The sequence below is a fragment of the Mustela lutreola genome, chromosome 11 (assembly GCF_030435805.1).
Source record: "Mustela lutreola isolate mMusLut2 chromosome 11, mMusLut2.pri, whole genome shotgun sequence".
Classification (NCBI taxonomy): Eukaryota; Metazoa; Chordata; class Mammalia; order Carnivora; family Mustelidae; genus Mustela; species Mustela lutreola.
Genome location: NC_081300.1, coordinates 62,823,872 through 62,841,175, shown reverse-complemented (window position 1 = coordinate 62,841,175; position 17,304 = coordinate 62,823,872). Strand labels below are relative to the sequence as shown.

Sequence of the window (17,304 nt, the reverse complement as noted above, 5' to 3'; positions counted from 1 at the left end):
GATGATAGGGTGGTGAAGGGCCATGAGGCCCTGAGGGTTCTCAAGCACGTGACAGCCTGGACCCAGCTGGAGGGGTGATGTGAGGCCAGTGGGCACCTCTTTGGCTCTAGGGTGGCTCTCCTCCCAGGGTCACCACCTTTCTCACCTGTGAGTGGTGGAAGCTACCCAGAAGCAAGCCCATCAGGACAGAGGGAAGGCCTGGGCCATTTGTTTAATTCATAGGGCCATCAGAATTGTTGAAAATATACTTATTTTTTCTTTTTTTTCTTCTCTAGAGTTTGATCTCTGCAGACACGACTTCCTCCTTATTTATATTAACTGGATTTTATTTAGACTCTAAGTTATGGACATAGTTTTAGATGCAGGGACAGCTGGTTTTTAATGGAATAAAATGTTCATTTTAGTTTTGGTGCCTCAGTCTGGGCTGTGGTCATAGGGCCAGCACTTGTTTTTGTCCTGAGGTTTCTATGGGTACAGAGGAGCCTTTTCCTGTGCCTGGGAGACCTCGAGGCCCAGCAGTAAATCATGGGGGATGGCTTCCAGGCTCCCTGGAAAGCAGCAAATGGAGGCCGGGCAGCTCAACACCGAAGCTCCACACGGTTCCTGCACCAGCCACTACCCAGCCATGCCAGCCGGGGCCTGGCTCTGCCCTCCCACCACCTTTTCCTGTCCTCCTGGCCCTGGCAGCAGCTCAGGCCCACCCTCCTGACTGTGCCTGCTTCCTAGGCCCTACTTCACGGCCATCATCTCACCCTTCCTCATCTCCTGTCCCAGTACCCCACCCCCATAATCCCCACAGGTACATGCCCCCCCCCCAGGCTAATGGGACAGTTGGGCAGATAACAAGTGCAAGGTCCCCACCCTTCCTGACTGAGGGGCCCCGGACAGAGATAGCTTCACCACATCCTGATCATAGAAAGTTCAAACTGGACAGAACCACGGCAGAGTCTTCAGAATAGCAAGAGTTCTTAGGGGAGCTGTGCCATCAGCTGGATCCACTCTCTGACACGTCCCCAGAGCCCCTGCGAGAGTTGAGGGGGTCTGGAGGCAAAGAGGATGCCATTCCTGCCCTTTGGGGAGGAGGGAGCTGTTCACATAAGTGGCAGAGGCCATCTGGCTACTTTGCCAGGGAGAAGGGTGCTGGCGAAGCAGGCAGGCTGGAGCGACATGGCCACCTGGGTGTGGCACCTGGGGCCTTAGGCAGGAGGAGGCAGAATGGTTTGGGTAGGCTTTAAGCTGGTAAAAATCCCAGAAATAGTGGCCTGAGTGGAACTGAGATGACAGATTGGTGGAGACAGGTCACAGGGTGGCCCTTGGGAAGGGGTAGTGGGCACAGAGGGATTGGCTGCACTGGAGACCAGCTCCTCTTGCCTGACCTCTTGCAAATGTAATGTGCTCCTGGCCTTCCTGACATGAGTCAGGCAGCATCAGCTGAACTCCCCAGGCCCTTAAGCTGCCCACCTTGAGCATTTGCATCATTGGGACTGTACAGCTTCCCTTCAGAATCCTGCTGATTCCTGGGGCCTGAAGGAATTGGAGACCTCTGGGCTTGTGTGGGATGCAGCCTTGGGTCTGTGCTCCTGTCCAAACACTAGCCTGGCTGGCCCCAGGGCCTTTGTTCCAGCAGCCCCACCAAGGCCCCAGGATCACACACTTTTGCACTTGAGGACTGTTTGTGGGCCTTGTTGCACAGGCACAAGGGGGGCTGCCATGGGGGGCAGCGGAGGGCCTCTGGGCAATGAGACCCATCCTGCTGCAGCTCATCCCACTGCAAGGAGCTCAGGCTACCAGATAGTTCGGCCTCCCTTGAAGTCCAGCCCCCTGGCTCTGCAGCAACTTCTGGGATTCAGGGCAGCATTTGGGTTCTTCCCCTTCCTCACAGTGGGGAACCTGGCCAGCCCTGGGTGACTCCTTGCCACTGGATTTGACCCAAGCATTTCTGGACAGAGCCCCCAAGGCCAGGTTTGGGGGCAGATGCCAAGCCCTGCTGGCTGGGCTTGGAGCTCCTCCCTACAGGCCCAGGCCAGCACCGGCTCCCTGGGGTCGCCACTCACAGGAGAAAGGTTACACAGGGCACTTCCAGCAGGGGCTGGCACAGAAGAGGTGCTAATGGTCAGCACAAGTCTGGGCTGGCCGCCAGGCCAGCAGAATGAGCACAGGCCCCGCACAGAGCTGTGCTGAGACTGGCAGAAGAGACAGGACCAAGGGGCTGGAACCCTGCCCGGGCACTCTAAGCAACCTGCACAAGTGCCTCTTTCCCATAGCAACATGCTTGCAGTCTTGCCGCTAGCTCCGGTGGAGCCCAACACACATCCTGGATTCGCCCCTGTTCCTGCTGCACTGTTGGCCGGAAGGGCCCAGTCAGTGCTTTACAGCTGTCTGGCCATTTGGTGCGATCCACTGATTGGCAAGCCCTGAGAGGGCAGTGGGAAAACACCCAACCTGTGGGGCATGGAGCCAGCCTCTTAAAACCAGCAGCCTGGCAGCCCACCCTCGACTCTTCCTGCATCCAAAGACCCCACACTGGCTGGAGGGTGGAGAGTGGATTTCCAAGCTGCATCCTCTCCCGGGGTCTGCATCGTCCTCTCCCCAGGCTCTTCTGACTACAGATCTCCCCTTCCTGGGTTGCCGAAGACTGTCGCTGTGTTTCCCACCCAGTAGAAAGGTGCCTGGGTGGCAGGGAGGGATGGGTCAGGCCACGGATCTTCTGGAACACGGGCAGTGCTGGGAGGTCTCAGAAAAGGCCTTTCAGGGAGCAGTTGGTGGGCGGGTGGATGAAGGGAGCTGCTGGGCATGAGTAGTGACTGGAAAGAGAACAGGACACAGGTGGGAGGGTATTCAAACCATTTACTAAGCAAATTCTTACCCTCCCCACAAGCCGCAAAGGAGGGTAGGGCCCAGCTACACACTCAGGATCTGGTGCCCATAAGCATCTCCTGGGGAGCTGCTGGGGTGAGGCAGGGAGGTCCAAGCCAAGTCTTTTAGTCCCCCTGGGTTCAGGCCCCCACTGTTGGGGGAGAGGCGAGTTGTATACATCCCTCCGGCAGCCCAGGCTGGGGTCCCTGCGCTCTCGGTCTGCCCTCCTGGAATCCGCAGGAGCTGCTGGTAAGGATGACGGCATCCAAGACCCTGAGGGTCTGGGAGGGAACTGGCATTTCAGTCCATTGTCCACTCAGCCAAAGGGACCCGCGCCCCACCCACATCGGAGTAAGCTCTGCGCACAGAAAAAGAAACCGAGCAAGTCCTCTCAAGTGTGTGGCTCCTGTTCAGAGCAGGGCGCGGCCCAGGACCCGGCTAGTTGGTATTGGAGAGAACGGGCTGCGGGCGGGAGCAGGGTCTCTGTCGGTCGGTGTGCCACCTCCAGGCGCAGAACCGGCCATTCCGCGGAGACCGCGCGGGGCGGCCTCGCCTCGGATGCCGTCCATGCGGGGCTCCCCTAGCCAGTTGTCCGGCTCGTGCGAGGGGCCCCGCCGAGTCCGGCGCCCTCAGACGTAGTTCTTCTTGTCATAGTCGCCGGTGGCCGTGGGCCGCCGCGACGCGGAGTACTTGACCGGGAAGCTGAAGTCGGGGCGGCCGGCGCAGACCCATGCACCGCAGCACACGAGGCCGCCGCCACACATGAGCAGCGCGGAAGCCGCCCAGCCGATGTACAGCGCCGCGCCCAACTCGTACTTCTGCGACATGGGCACCGCCGGGTCGTAGAACTCGCGGACCACGATGTTGGCGAACCAGCAGAGCGGCACCAGCGCCAGTAGCCCGCAGAGCGCGTAGAGCGCGCCGCCCGTGAGGGCCACCCGCGCCTTGGCCGGCCCGGGGGCCACGCAGGTGGTGCACTGCGCGCCCGCCAGGGTCACGAAGAGCGCGACGAGCGCCAGCAGCACCGCGCCCACGGTGAGTGCCCGCGCCGCCTGCACCTCGGTGTTCAGTGCCAGCACCGAGTCGTACACCTTGCACTGCATGTGCCCGGTGCTCTGCACCACGCACGACATCCACAGCCCCTTCCAGGTGGTCTGCGCCGTCACGATGTTGTGGTCCAGGAAGGCAGTCACCTGCCACATGGGGAGCCCGCACGCCAGGATCAGGCCCACCCAGCCCACCAGGCACAGCACCAGGCCGAGGATCTCCAGCGCCGCCGACCCCATGGCTGGAGGCGAGACGGGCGCCCGACGGCCCCCGGGCCTCCGGGCAGGGCGCGGCGGTTCCTCGGTGGAGCGGCCTGGCGCCCTGAACCGGCTTTGGTGCCTTTGCGCCCGGGCGCTCGGCTCACCGCCTCCTATCCACGATCCGGGAGAGTCTGCCGCACAGCCTCGGATCTGCGGATGCTTGTGGGGGGCTTCCCATTTGAAGGTTCGGGGGCGGACTCTGCCCCGCGGCCCGGCCCCTGGTCCCCGAGCAGCCAATCCGCGCGCCGGCCGTCGGCCCTTAACCAATCACAGGCGCCCCCGGCAGCTAGAGTTAGGGAAACCATTGCCCTCGGGGGGTAACGGAGGGAGCCGGGGCAGCTCCCTGCCCGGCCGCCGCCCGCAATCCCTTCACCCGCTGTTGTCCAGAGCTCGTTCCAGACTGACTTGGGGTTGCTAAGCGCGCGCTCCCCGGGCCACCTTCCTGTGTCCCAACCTCTCCATTTCAGGAGCCTCATGACTGACTGTACCAGCTTCCCCCGCTACCTCCCGGAGTGAGTGAAGGTCTCTACCGCCCAGGCCAGCTCCGCTCTTGCCTGGCCAAGGTCTGCGGGAGGCTCCACCATCACCGTCGCGCAGAGGTTTGCGTGAGGGACTCTTGGGCCCCTTTTCCTGGGTTAGCCTAGCGCAGCTCGGCCTGTTACTACAGGAATCTCGCCCTGGGGTCCAATCCCATCCCTGACCCTTTCACCACGCTCTTACTGCGCGGTTTCCCCTTCAGTCCTGGCATTGTGTCTCGCAGAGACCAAGGGGCCGGCTGTTTGGGTCAGGCTGGAATCTCCAGCCCTAGGTCCTGACCAGCGCTAGTGCCCAGCGGGTCGCCGCCTAGCTGGGGCCTGAGGCCCCAACAGGAAGCAGGTGGAACAGGGATCTTACCACCACCTCCGGAGACCCTCACTCTGCCCCTGCCGCCGGGATTTCCCAGACCTCTCAACCTCTGCACTGGTCGCTCCTCTTCCTGAGATGCTTCCCATCCCCCATCCTTTGAGGCCCAGCTCAGGCGACACCACTTCGGGAAGTCCCCAGTGTTCTCCAGTCACTCTACAAGCAGGCTGTCCTCCTAGGAGCAGCCCGTGGCCCCAGGCTACCCGCGCCCTCAGAGAGGAGAAACCCAAAGGGACACAGAGGTCCTGTGCTCTGCCCTCCCACTGGTGGAGGTGCCCTGGCACCCCAGGCCCCAGGCCACCCTCCGGAAGGCAACTTGGAGTTTCCTGGCCAGGAGGAAGAGCCCCCATCCTCGCTAGAGGCGGGAGGCTCGGGATTTCCGGGCATTCTTCTGCACAATGGCCCAGCCGTTTCTCGAAAGGCCCGCTGGGATGGACATTGGGCCCCCCTGAGACTCAGGTGGGGGCACCAGACCCTGCAGCCCAGAGCCCCATGGGGGCACCAGCCCTGTTCTGGCAGCTCCCTCCCCACTCCCCATCAGCCATTTTGTTTCCAGCAAAGTCTGTACTTGGTCTTGGACTGAGGTGGCTGGAACCCTGGTTCTTTCTTCTGGTCCAGGGTGCTTGGCTCACTCAGCTGGACAGGGCCCTCCACAGAGAAAGCCTGGACATCGAGGTCAGCCACAGCCTAGGAGTTTTGCTAAATCTGGCCCTCTTCCTTCTCCCTCTGCATATAGCTCTGAGATAAGGCCAATACCCTGTTCATCCCCCATGGGGAAGTACCCAAGGCAAGTCTGCAGGTCCGTGAGTGTGAAGGTCAGGGGGGTGTGAAGGTCTGCTTTCCTCACCCTCCAGCCTCCTTGGTCCCTGCATGGGTTACGGCTCTGTGGGCCACTGGCTCTTCCCAGCCATCCCCTCACTGCTTCCCTCCTGCTGCAAACTCCTCGGCCAGTCTCCCTCCACATTCCTGATTTCACCTCCTCCTGTCCTCTCCAGGGAGCTCAGCTGTACCACGCACCCCACCCTCCCAATACTACTCCCTCCTGGCCCAAGTCCAGGGACCTTGCCCAAGGTCTCCATTAAACTCCACACTGCTCTCTTCCTGGGTTGACTCCTATAGCCTCCTCAGGCCAGCTGGGCCCCATCCTTGCCCACTCAGGCTGTTCTCCTCAAGGCAGGGAGGCCATGCTGGCAGGCCCCTCTCCTGAGGCCCTTCTGCCCGAAACCCACATCATGGCTCACATTGCCCATGGACAAAGTGCTGGGTCCTGGGAGCTGCCCAGGGTGATGTCCACCTGCCTGCCTGCCTGTCTGCCTTGGGCCTGACCAGTCCAAGAGCACACTCTCTGTGCTCTATCTAGACTTGCCTTTCTTTGGGCCCTCAGGCTGGTCTGGCTCTCTCTCACCACGGCCTCTTAGGCCTGCAGTGTGTCCCTCAGGTAGAGGCTGCTCTTGTAAGTTGTGCTGCTGAGATCAGTTGCTCTTGGAAGCCTTTCTGCCCTGTCTCCCAGCCTTGCTTCCTGAGGCCCAAGTTGGAAGTGTCCATCCACTTACTAGATTTCCCCATCACTACCCAGGATTGAGCTTCCTTACAGGGGCCCTCTTTATACATCTCTCTCTGGTGAGGGGCTTCCTGTGATTCATGGCGGACCTCTGGCCATGCCACCCCTTCTAGTCAGCTTGGAGCTGCAGCCAGCACAAGGATCTCCCCCTTTGCCTGCCTACCTGCCCCTCCCTCTCCACCACCTTGGGCCTATCCTAGGGCTCACCCCCAGCCTGGCACCCCAGGGTTTGCAGACAGCTTCACAGTATTTTGGGGACTTGATGGAAAGGCCTCCGTTTCCACTTATCCCCATCAGATTTCTGTCCCAACACAATTGTATTGGTTGTGGCCAGGCCTGCCATGGAACCAGAGTCCCCTCAGAGAGGCCCAGCCCAGACCTAGGAAGGGCATGAGATGTGCCTGCCCTCCCTTCTATTCATGGTGGTCTCCTGACCACCTGCATCACCTGAGCTCTGTCTCTGGGTGGAGGACACACTCAGCAAGCTCCTGCCCTCAACCTGTAATTGGGTAGGGCCCTTTCAGGTGTGTCCATGGCCATGGGCTAGAGAGATGGCAGTGTCATGCAGAGGGATAGAGTCCTCTCTAAGGAGTTAAGAGTTCAGCCAAGATCTAGGAAAGAAGTTCCATTCGAGAGTCCAGAGGTGGGAAGGGGCACGGTGATTGGGGGACCCATGAAGCTCCATGAGACAAGGACAAAAAAGTGGGCAAGGGTCTGCCGGTGAGGTCAGAGGGGTTTAGGGCTAGGCAGGGTCATGACTCCTTGATCTCTGGAGAGGGGCTCCCAGGCCAGCAAGCCAGCCAAGGCCACCTGCTCATCTGCCGCTATTGTTCTGCTTTCCCAGGGGAAGTGCAGCAGGATCTCATTAATTGTGTGAGGGAAAAGCCTGAATCAGCAGAAAAGCCAAGTTTATCTTGAGCAGCTGCCGACTGACCCTGTGCCAGGGTGATCCAGTGACCTTCCAAGGACAATCTAAATTTAGGCTCCAGATTCCTGGGGATTGGGGTTAGGGAAGCTCCTAGTAGCCAATTTCAATTCAGAGGAAGTGAAAAACAACGTTCCTTCTATCTTTTGGCTTCAAAACAGTTAAGGATGTTTTCCTCCAGTGGAGCAGAAGTCTGTGGAGTCTCTGATCACACAACTCCCCCACTGGTGCCCTTTCTTGGTAGCTGCCTGGAGGCAGCATGAATCCTCAGATCACTTGGCCCTGCTCTGGGGGCCTAGAAGGGGAACAGGGGCTTGTGATGATGTGCAAAACACCTTTTGACAAACAGCCACAATTCAGACTAGTGAATTGATCTCTCCTTGCCTTAGTTTCTGCATTGGTAACAAAGCCCTCCACAATGGAGGCTGCAAGTTTGGAGTGGGGGCCATCACCCGTCCCTGGCCCTCTGCTACCATTCCTGAGCACACTATGGGGTCCTGAGATGTTCTCTCTGACTCCCTTGACCTTTGCAGCTCATCTGACTTCAATCCTCAGAGCAGGTGCCACTGGTTGTTTGTCCAAATTGGAAGACATTGTGCCTTAAACTTCTCCAGTGGGTAGAGGAGTGAGGGGCATGGAGCTCTGGTTGACAGAGACCTAGGGTCTTGTAGGTCCCTCACACCTTCAAGGACTATAACAGATGGTAGTCTCTGCATAATCCAGGACACCTTTGGGAGTCTGGAGGAGATCAGCCAATGGCAATAGTGTCCTCAGGGGCAAAAAGTGGCCCTCCATCCCACTCCCACTCCTCACCCCTCATATCTGCCTTGGTTCCATGGCCTCTGTGTCTACCTTCTCTCTCTAAACCCCTTCCTTCTCTGATTATTTCCTTCTTTGCATGCTGCACTTTGCAACAATTTTAGATTCTTTCCACTTAAAACCATAAAGTGATTCTAGATTCTCTTTTTTCATTTAGCATCATATTATAAACATGTCTCCTCTTGTTAAAAACACTCTCACGGGGACACCTGGGCAACTCAGTAATTTGAGCCTTTGACTCTTGATCTCAGCTCAGGTTTAGATCTCAAGGTGGTGGGTTTGAGCCCCTCATTGGACTCCATGCTGAGCATGGAGCCTACTTAAACAAAACAAAACACCCTCATAATTACTATTGTTTCTAATTGCCTGGAAGATGGCCTCAGGGGTTGGATGGAGGTAAAATGGAATCTACCTCCACCATTCACAGGGGTGGGATGTGACTAGGGCAATGTATTCTGAGATTCTGTAAAATGGGGATGATAATGGACTTAACACCAAAGGGTTGTCAAGGAACTTAGTAGATAGCATTCTCTGGCTCAAGGTGAATGATGAATTAACATTAATGATGATGATTAATTATAAAACCATCCTTCAAGACATACTTTGATGAAAGATGATTTTTCTGTTATCAATAACACTGCTACCAAAGTAACCCTTGGTATTTTGGATGATTTCCTCAGGAAAAACTCCTTAAAGAATTTCAGCTCACATCCAGAAGGTTATATCACAGAGACTTCTTATCTGAGTATGTGTTTTCATTGCCTGTCGCCAGCATTGGATAGTCACAGTTTTAAAACTATACTTTTTGAGTAGGTAGAAAATAGTATCTTTGACTCTCATTTCTCTGAACAGTAATGTGGTTAAAATTGTTTTCAACTTATATTGTCTAATTTTATTTCCTCTTTGGTGAATTGTCTGTGTACCTGCATAAATATAGAGCATTGATGTTTTTCTCACTTTATATGTTAGAAACATATGGAATGTGGAAAAATTAAAAAAAGAAAAAAAAAGAACAAAGCCTTGGGGAAATGTTATATGATAACTGAAGATTTAACATCCATGTTATTGTAGTCCCAAAAGGAAAAGAAAGAGGGCAGGGATTAAAAAAAGCATTCAAAGAATTAAAAACTGAAAATTTCCTAAATTTAGCAGACAAAGCAAAAACCAAAAATCCTGCAGATTCAAGATGTTGCCTGAATCCCAAATAGGATAAATCCAAAGAAACTGACCCAAGACCCATCATAATTAATTTTCTGAAAACTAAAAAGTCAAAGAAAAATATTGTGAAGCAGAGAAAAAGGACACCTCACCTCTAGGGGAAAAACAAGTCAAATGACAAAATTTCTCATCAGAAGCATGGAAAACAGAGGAAGTAGCACTTCTTTTTTTAAGCGTTGGAAGAAAAAAATGTCAATGCAAAATTCTATATCTGAATAGATCCTTCAAGAATACAAGGAAAATAAATATATTCTCAGATGAGGGAAAACTAAGAAATTTATCACCAGCAGATGTACCCTAAAAGAATGACTAAAGGATGTTCTTTAGGCAGAAAGGAAATGATAAAAGAAGGAGTCTTGAAATAGCAAGAAAGAAGAACATGGTAAACAAAATCCTGATGAATATAACAGATTCCCTCTCCTCTTGAGTTTGCTAAGTGATATTTGATGCTTGAAGCAAAAATTATTGCACTCCCTAAAATGGTTCTCAGTCTATGTAGAGGACATATCTAAGATAATTATACTATAACTGGGGAAGGGTAAAGGGACCTAAAGGGAGGTAGGTTTCTACACTTCATTCTAACTGGTAAATATTGACACCAGTAGACTTTGATGAGTTATGTGTAGTTAATGTAATCCTAGATCAACCATTAAAAAGCTATACAAAAAGATACACTCAAAACTACTAAGGTAATTCAAAATGGAATTCAAAAAGATGTTTAAGTAAACCACAGGAAGGCAGGAAAAAATAAACAGAGAAACAAAGAGAGAGTGCAAACAGGAACAAAAATCAAGTTGCAGACTTAAGCTTTACCATATCAATGATTACATTATTTTAGATGTATATGGTCTAATAACAAACAACAGATAATGGTAGAGTAGACAAAAATATATAACCTAAATATATGATACTTAAAACTAGATCACTTTAAATACAATGCCATGCATACGTTGAAAAAGATGCACTGAGTATTAAGATGTACTAAGTAGAGTGGCTGTATTAGTGTCACATAAAGTAGACTTCCTAGGAAAATTACTAGGAACAGAAGAAAACATTATTTAGTCATAAAAAGGGTCAATCCGTCACGAAGACATAGCAATCACAAATGCATATACACTAAACAAAAGAGCTGGAAAGTAATGTGAAACGATAAAACTGAGTGGAGAATTACACAAATTGACAATTATAGTTGAAGCTTCAATACTCCTCTCTCAACAATTGATAGAACAACTGAACAGAGAATCAGGAAGATAGAAGAACACTCATATAGCACTACTCAACGAAGCAGAATACACATTCTTTTCAAGGCCCAGAGAACCTACTCCAAGACAGACCATATCCTGGGCCATAAAAAAGAAACAAGCAAACAAAAAACCTCAAAATTAAGTGAAAACGAAAGGTGATTCTTTGAAGTTAATAAAATTAACAAAACTTTACTCAAATTGACCTAAAAAGGGGGAGAAGACTCAAATTACTAAAATCAGGAAAGAAAGGTGAGATACCACTAATGAATGACCTTACAGAAATAGAAACTGATTATAAGGGAGCACTATGAACAATTGTCTGCCAACAAAGTAGATAACTAGGTGAAACGGACGATTTCTAGAAACACAAACTACCAAACCTGACTCAAGAAGAAATAGGAAATCTGAATAAATCTGTAACAAGAGGTTGATTTAGTAAAAGACAAACAAACTGAAAACTGCCAACAATGAGAAGTACTGGACCAGATGGACTCACTAGTAAATTCTACCAAATATTTATTTATTTATTTATTTATTTATAAGATTTTATTTATTTATTTAACAGAGAGAGAGATCCCAAGTAGGCAGAGAGGCAAGCAGAGAGAGGGGGACGCAGGCTTCCTGCTGAGCAGAGAGCCTGATGTAGGGCTCAATCCCAGGACCCTGGGATCATGACCTGAGCTGAAGGCAGAGGCTTTAACCCACTGAGCCATCCAGGTGCCTCTCTATCAAATATTTAAAGAACTAACGCCAAACAATCTCTAACTTTGCCAAAAAGCAGAAGAGGTGGGAAAACTTCCTAAGTCACTCTATGAGACCAGCATTGCCCTGCTCCAAAGTCAAAACTAAATCCAGTAACATGTATGTGTGTATATATGTATGTGCACATATATATTATATGTATATATAATATTATATATATTATATGTGTGTGTGTATACACACACAGAAAAAGCTTTTAACAAACTAATATACTTTCTTCATAAAAACATAGCAAGCTAGGAATGAAAGGGCTACTCCTCCCTCTGATAAAGGGCATCTGTGAAAAACCCACAGCTAATATCATATTAATGATGAAAGAATGAATACTTTCCCCTCTGGGATCAGGAATAAAACAGAGATGTTTATCCTCACAACTTCTATTTAATATTGTATGGGAGATTTCAAACTAGGCAATGAGGCAAGTAAAAATTAGAAGGCCAAGACTGGAAAGGAAGAAGTAAAACTATCACTGTTTATAGATGACATGGTATTGTATATAGGAAATCCTAAATAACTCACTAAAAAATTATTAGAATTAACAAACAAGTTTATCAAGGATACAGGGTACAAAATCAAAATACAAAAACAACTGTATTTCTATACACTAACAATGAACAATCTGGAAGTTTAAAAAATGATTCAATTTGCAATGGTGTAGAAAAGAATAAAATACTTAAATAAAATAATTACGAATTTAACAAAAGAAGTGATGAACTTACATTCTGAAAACTACAAACATTGTTGGAAGAAATTAAAGAAGACCTAGATAAAAAGAAAGGTATTTTATGTTCATAGTGACAATACTTACAATTTTAAGATGCCAACACTCCCTAAATTGATCTACAGATTCAACAAAACTCCTATCAACATCCCAGATGGCAGAATTGACCAGCTGGCCCCAAAATTCATAGTGAAATGCAAATCATCCAAAATAGCCAGAATGATCTTGAAAAAAGAACAAAGTTGAAGGACTCCAAACTGATTTCAAAACTTACTACAAAGACAAGACAATGCAAGAACTCTGCTTTCACCACTCTTATTGAATATAGTGCTGGAAGAAAATAGAAGAGATACACATCAGAAAAGAACTAAAATTGTCCCTATCCAATTGCAAGCTAAATAGGTTTTAGGGATGTATTGTACAACACGGTGACTAAGGTTAAGAAGTCTTTTTTTTTGTGTATTTGTAAGTTTCTAAGAGAGAATGTCTTAAAAGTTCTCATCACACACAAAAAAATTGTAACTATGTGAGGCATGGGTGTGTTAAGGCAATTTATTGTGGTAATCATTTTGCAATGTATGTATCAAATCATTATGTTATACACCTTAAAATTCTACATACAGTGTTATATATCAATTATATCTCAATAAAGCTGGGGGAAAACTGTCCCTTTTTGCTCTTGATGTAATTGTCAATATAGTAATTTCATGGAATCTTTTTTATTTATTTAGAACAACAATGAGTGTTTATTAATTCATATAGTTTCTTTGTGTTCAGAATTTGGGGGTAGTTTAGTTGGGTGGGATTTTAAAAATTAATATATAATGTATTATTTGCCCCAGGGGTACAGGTCTGTGAATCATTCAAGCTTACACATTCCACAGCACTTACCATAACCCATACCCTCCCCAATGTCCACAACCCAACCTCCCTCTCCCTACCCTTCCACCCCATAGCAACCCTCGGTTTGTTTCATGACATTAAGAGTCTCTTATGGTTTGACTCCCTTCAGATCCCGTCGTGTCTCATTTTTCCCTTCCCTACCCCCCACGACCCCCTGCCCTGCCTCTCAGATTCCTCATGTCAGAGAGATCATATGATAATTGTCTTTCTCTGATTGACTTATTTTGCTCAGCATAACATCCTCTAGTTCCATCCACATCGTCCCAAATGACAAGATTTCGTTTCTTTTGATGGCTACATAGTATTCCATTGTGTATGTATATGTGTGTGTGTGTATACACACACACACACAAATATATATACCTCAAAATATAATCTCAAAATGAATATGTGTGTGTATGTGTGTATGTATAGACATATATATATATATATACATGTGCATATATATATGTCTCTCTCTCTCTCTCTCTCTCTATATATATATATATATATATATATATATATATATCTCACATCATCTTTATCATGGAATCTTTTTTAAAAGGCCTTAGAACTAATTAATGAATTCAGCAAGATCCAAAGATTTAAGATCAAGGTACAAAAAATCAATTTCCATATCTATATACTAGCAATGAAGCTGTGAAAACCAAAATTAAAAATACAACATCATTTGCTCTCAAAAACAGAATACCTAGATGTAAATCCAATAAAATATGTACAAAAGCTTTATGCTGGAAACTGCAAAGCACAGATGAAAAGAATCAAAGATCTAAATAAATGGAGAGGCATTCTGTGTTCGTAGATGGGAAGGCTCTATGTGGTAAAGATGTTTATAGTGCAATTCCCTTCAAAATCTCAGCAAGATTTCTTATGGCTATAGACAAGATTCTTCTAAAACCTGAAAGGAAAAGAAATTAAAACAGCTTTAAAAATCGGAAAAATAAGAATAAAGTGAGAAGAATCACACTATTTCATTTCAAGGCTTACTATATAGATGTTAATGTATTGCTTATTAGAGGACAGAGACATTGTTCAATGGAACAGAATAGAGAACCCAGAAATAGCCTCACACAAGTACAGTCAACTGATTTTTGACAAGCATGCAAAAGTAATGGCCCAAAAGAATTGAAAGCAGAGCCTTGAACAGATATTTGTACACTAATACTCATAGCAGCATTATTCACAACAGTCAAAAGGTGGAGACAACCCAAATGTCCACTAATCGATGAATGGATAAACAAATGAAAGTCATTTATCCATAAAATGGAGTATTATTTTTAAATAATATAGTATAGTTTTTTAAATGGAAGAAAATTCTGACACATGCCACAACATGGATGGACCTTGAGGTTATTATGCTAAGTGAACTAAGCTAGACACGCAAGGAAGAATATTGTATGATTCCATTAACATGAGGTACCTAGAATAATCAAATTCATAGAGACAAAGTAGAATGGTGGTTGCCATGGGCTGGGGGAGGAGGGAATGGAGAGTTGTGGTTTAATGGGGACAAAGTTTCAGTTTGGAAAGATGAAAAGTTCTGGAGATGGATGGTGGTGATGGTTGTCAAAAATGTGCATGTAGGGCTCCTGCATGGATCAGTTGGTTAAGCGACTGCCTTCAGCCTGGGTCATGATCCTTGAGTCCTGGGATTGAGTCCAACATTGGGGGTCCCTGCTCAGCAGGCAGTCTGCTTCTCCCTCTGACCCTCTTGCCTCTCATGCTCTCTCTCTCTCAAGTAAATAAATAAAATAATAAAAAAAACAATGTGAGTGCACTTAATATCACTGAAATGCAAACACTGTTAAAACAAGAAGTTTTATGTGATATAAGCTTTACCACAATAAAATAAAAAGCAACGCAATGGGGGAAGGATAATCTTTTCAACAATATGCTAAAGCAATTGGATATCAATAGGGTGGAAAAAACCCTTTAATCTAAACCTCACAGTATTAAAAAAATATAAAAATGAATCCTGTTTTAATTGTAAAATGTAAAACTCAAGAACTTTTAGAAGGTAACTCAGGAGAAAGTCTTTGAGACATAGCCATGATACAAAAAACATGCTCATAAATGGAGAAAATGATCAATTAACTTTACCAAAGTTAATTTTTTCTTCATGAGATACTTTTAAAAGAATGAGAAAACAAGCTACATACTGGGAGAAAATATTTGCATTCCACATATTCAACAAAAGACTAATACCCATAACATAGAAGAACTCTAAAAATACAGCATTAAAAAAACAAGCAATCCAATTAGAAATGGGGCAAAACCACGCAGAAACATTTTATCAAAAAGATGGCAAGTGAGCAAATGAAAAGATGTTCAAATCACTATCCACTAGAGAAATTAAAATCAACATTTTAAGGATGGCATGATCATCACATATTTAAGTATGAGATATTATTACATTTATTAAAACAGCCCAAATAAGGACACCTGGATGGCTTAGTCAGTTGAGCGTTTCACTCTTGGTTTCAGCTCAGGTCATGATCTCAGGGTGGTGAGATTGAGCCCCACATTGGACTCCACACTAAGCGGGGAGTCTGCTTGAGATTTTCTCTCTCTCCCTTTCCCTCTTGTCCCTCCCCCCAAAAATGAACAAAAAATCTTAAAAAGAAAGAAAGAAAAGAGCCAAAATAAAAAAATAATGACAACACCAAATGCTAGTGAGGTATGTATCTGAATCTCTGATACATTGCTGATGGGAATGTAAAATGATACAGCTACCCTGGCAAACAGTTTGGCAGTTTCCTAAAACACTAAACACATACTATCATATAGGCCAGCAATTGCACTTCTGGGCATTAATTACAGAGAAATAAAATTTTATGAGTGCATGAAAACCTGTGCATGATTGTTCATAGAAGCTTTGTTTGTAATAGCCCCAAACTGGAAATAACCCAAATGTCCCTTAATAGGTTTGTGATTAAACAAACTGTGGCACATCCATAGTATGGAACGGTACTCAGCAATAAAAAGAGACCAAAAGAACCATTGAAATACAATCCAGTAACTTGGATGGACTTGGATGGATCTCAAGGGTATTAAGTGAAGAAAGCCAACGCCAATTGGCTACATCTCTATGATTCCATTTCTATAAAATGGCAGAATTATGGAGATAGAAACAGATTTGTGTTTCCTAGGGGTTAGGAATTGTGGCAGAGGAAGAAGGTGGATATGGTTATAAAGGGATAGTACAAGGCAGATCTTCGTGGTGGTGGAGTAGTCTATATTTGATTATAGCAGTGGTTACATGAATCTACACGTTTGAGAAATTACATGTGTAGAATTACATATACACATCATGTAAACCTAGTGATATAGAATTAGACACACACATTGTACCAGTGTCAAATTCCTTTAAAAATTATTTATTTATTTATTTGACAAAGAGACAGCAAAAGAGGGAACACAAGCAGGGGGAGTGGGAGAGGTAGAAGCAGGCTCCCCACTGAGCAGGGGACCCCAGTATAGGACTCAATCCCAGGATCCTGGGATCGTGACATGAGCCAAAGGGTAACACTTAGCCACTGAGCCACTCAGGCACCCCTAATGTCAAATTCCTGATTTTGATACTGCATTATAATTATGCAAAATGTAATCACCAAGAATAACTGGGTGAAGGGAACATAGGACGTTTTTATATTATACTTGTAGTTTCTTGTGAATCTGTAATTCGTTCAAAATAAAATTTTTTAAAAAACAAAATGAAGATTTTTTTTTTCAAGCATAGAAGAACTGACAGAATTCATCACCAACAGACCAGCACTACAAAAGATATTAAAGGAAGTCCTTTAGGCACAAAGTAAATGATACCAGATAGGAATGAGAACATACACAGAATAAAGAGCTCCAGAAATGGTAAATATGGGAGTCAATTTAACAAATTTTAAATTATTTTTAAAACCTCTTTTAAAATACTTAATTTTTTAACACAAAATTTATAACAATGTATTGTGAGGATGGACTGGTTAAATGGATGGCAATATTTGCACAAATGCTGAGCACTTATGATGATGATGAGAATGATGATGATTAAAGTATAGTTGACATACAATGTTACATTAGTTTCAGGGGTA

General features: G+C 46.7%; 2 protein-coding genes across 2 annotated transcripts in view; one reads left to right on the top strand and one right to left on the bottom strand.

The window, feature by feature from the left end:
- The window catches only part of CDC45 (cell division cycle 45), a 31,798-nt gene extending 31,395 nt beyond the window's left edge, over window positions 1-403 (top strand). Inside the window, exon 19 of the mRNA XM_059139428.1 lies at window positions 276-403. The gene's annotated coding sequence lies outside the window, so the exon portion shown is untranslated. The remainder of the gene's footprint in view (window positions 1-275) is intronic.
- A 2,427-nt stretch (window positions 404-2,830) lies between these two features.
- CLDN5 (claudin 5) lies at window positions 2,831-4,427 on the bottom strand. Its single transcript, XM_059139954.1, has one exon. The coding sequence runs from the start codon at window positions 4,140-4,142 to the stop codon at window positions 3,486-3,488; it is 657 nt and encodes a 218-aa protein (XP_058995937.1). The 5' UTR covers window positions 4,143-4,427; the 3' UTR covers window positions 2,831-3,485.
- Between the last annotated feature and the right edge of the window lie 12,877 nt (window positions 4,428-17,304).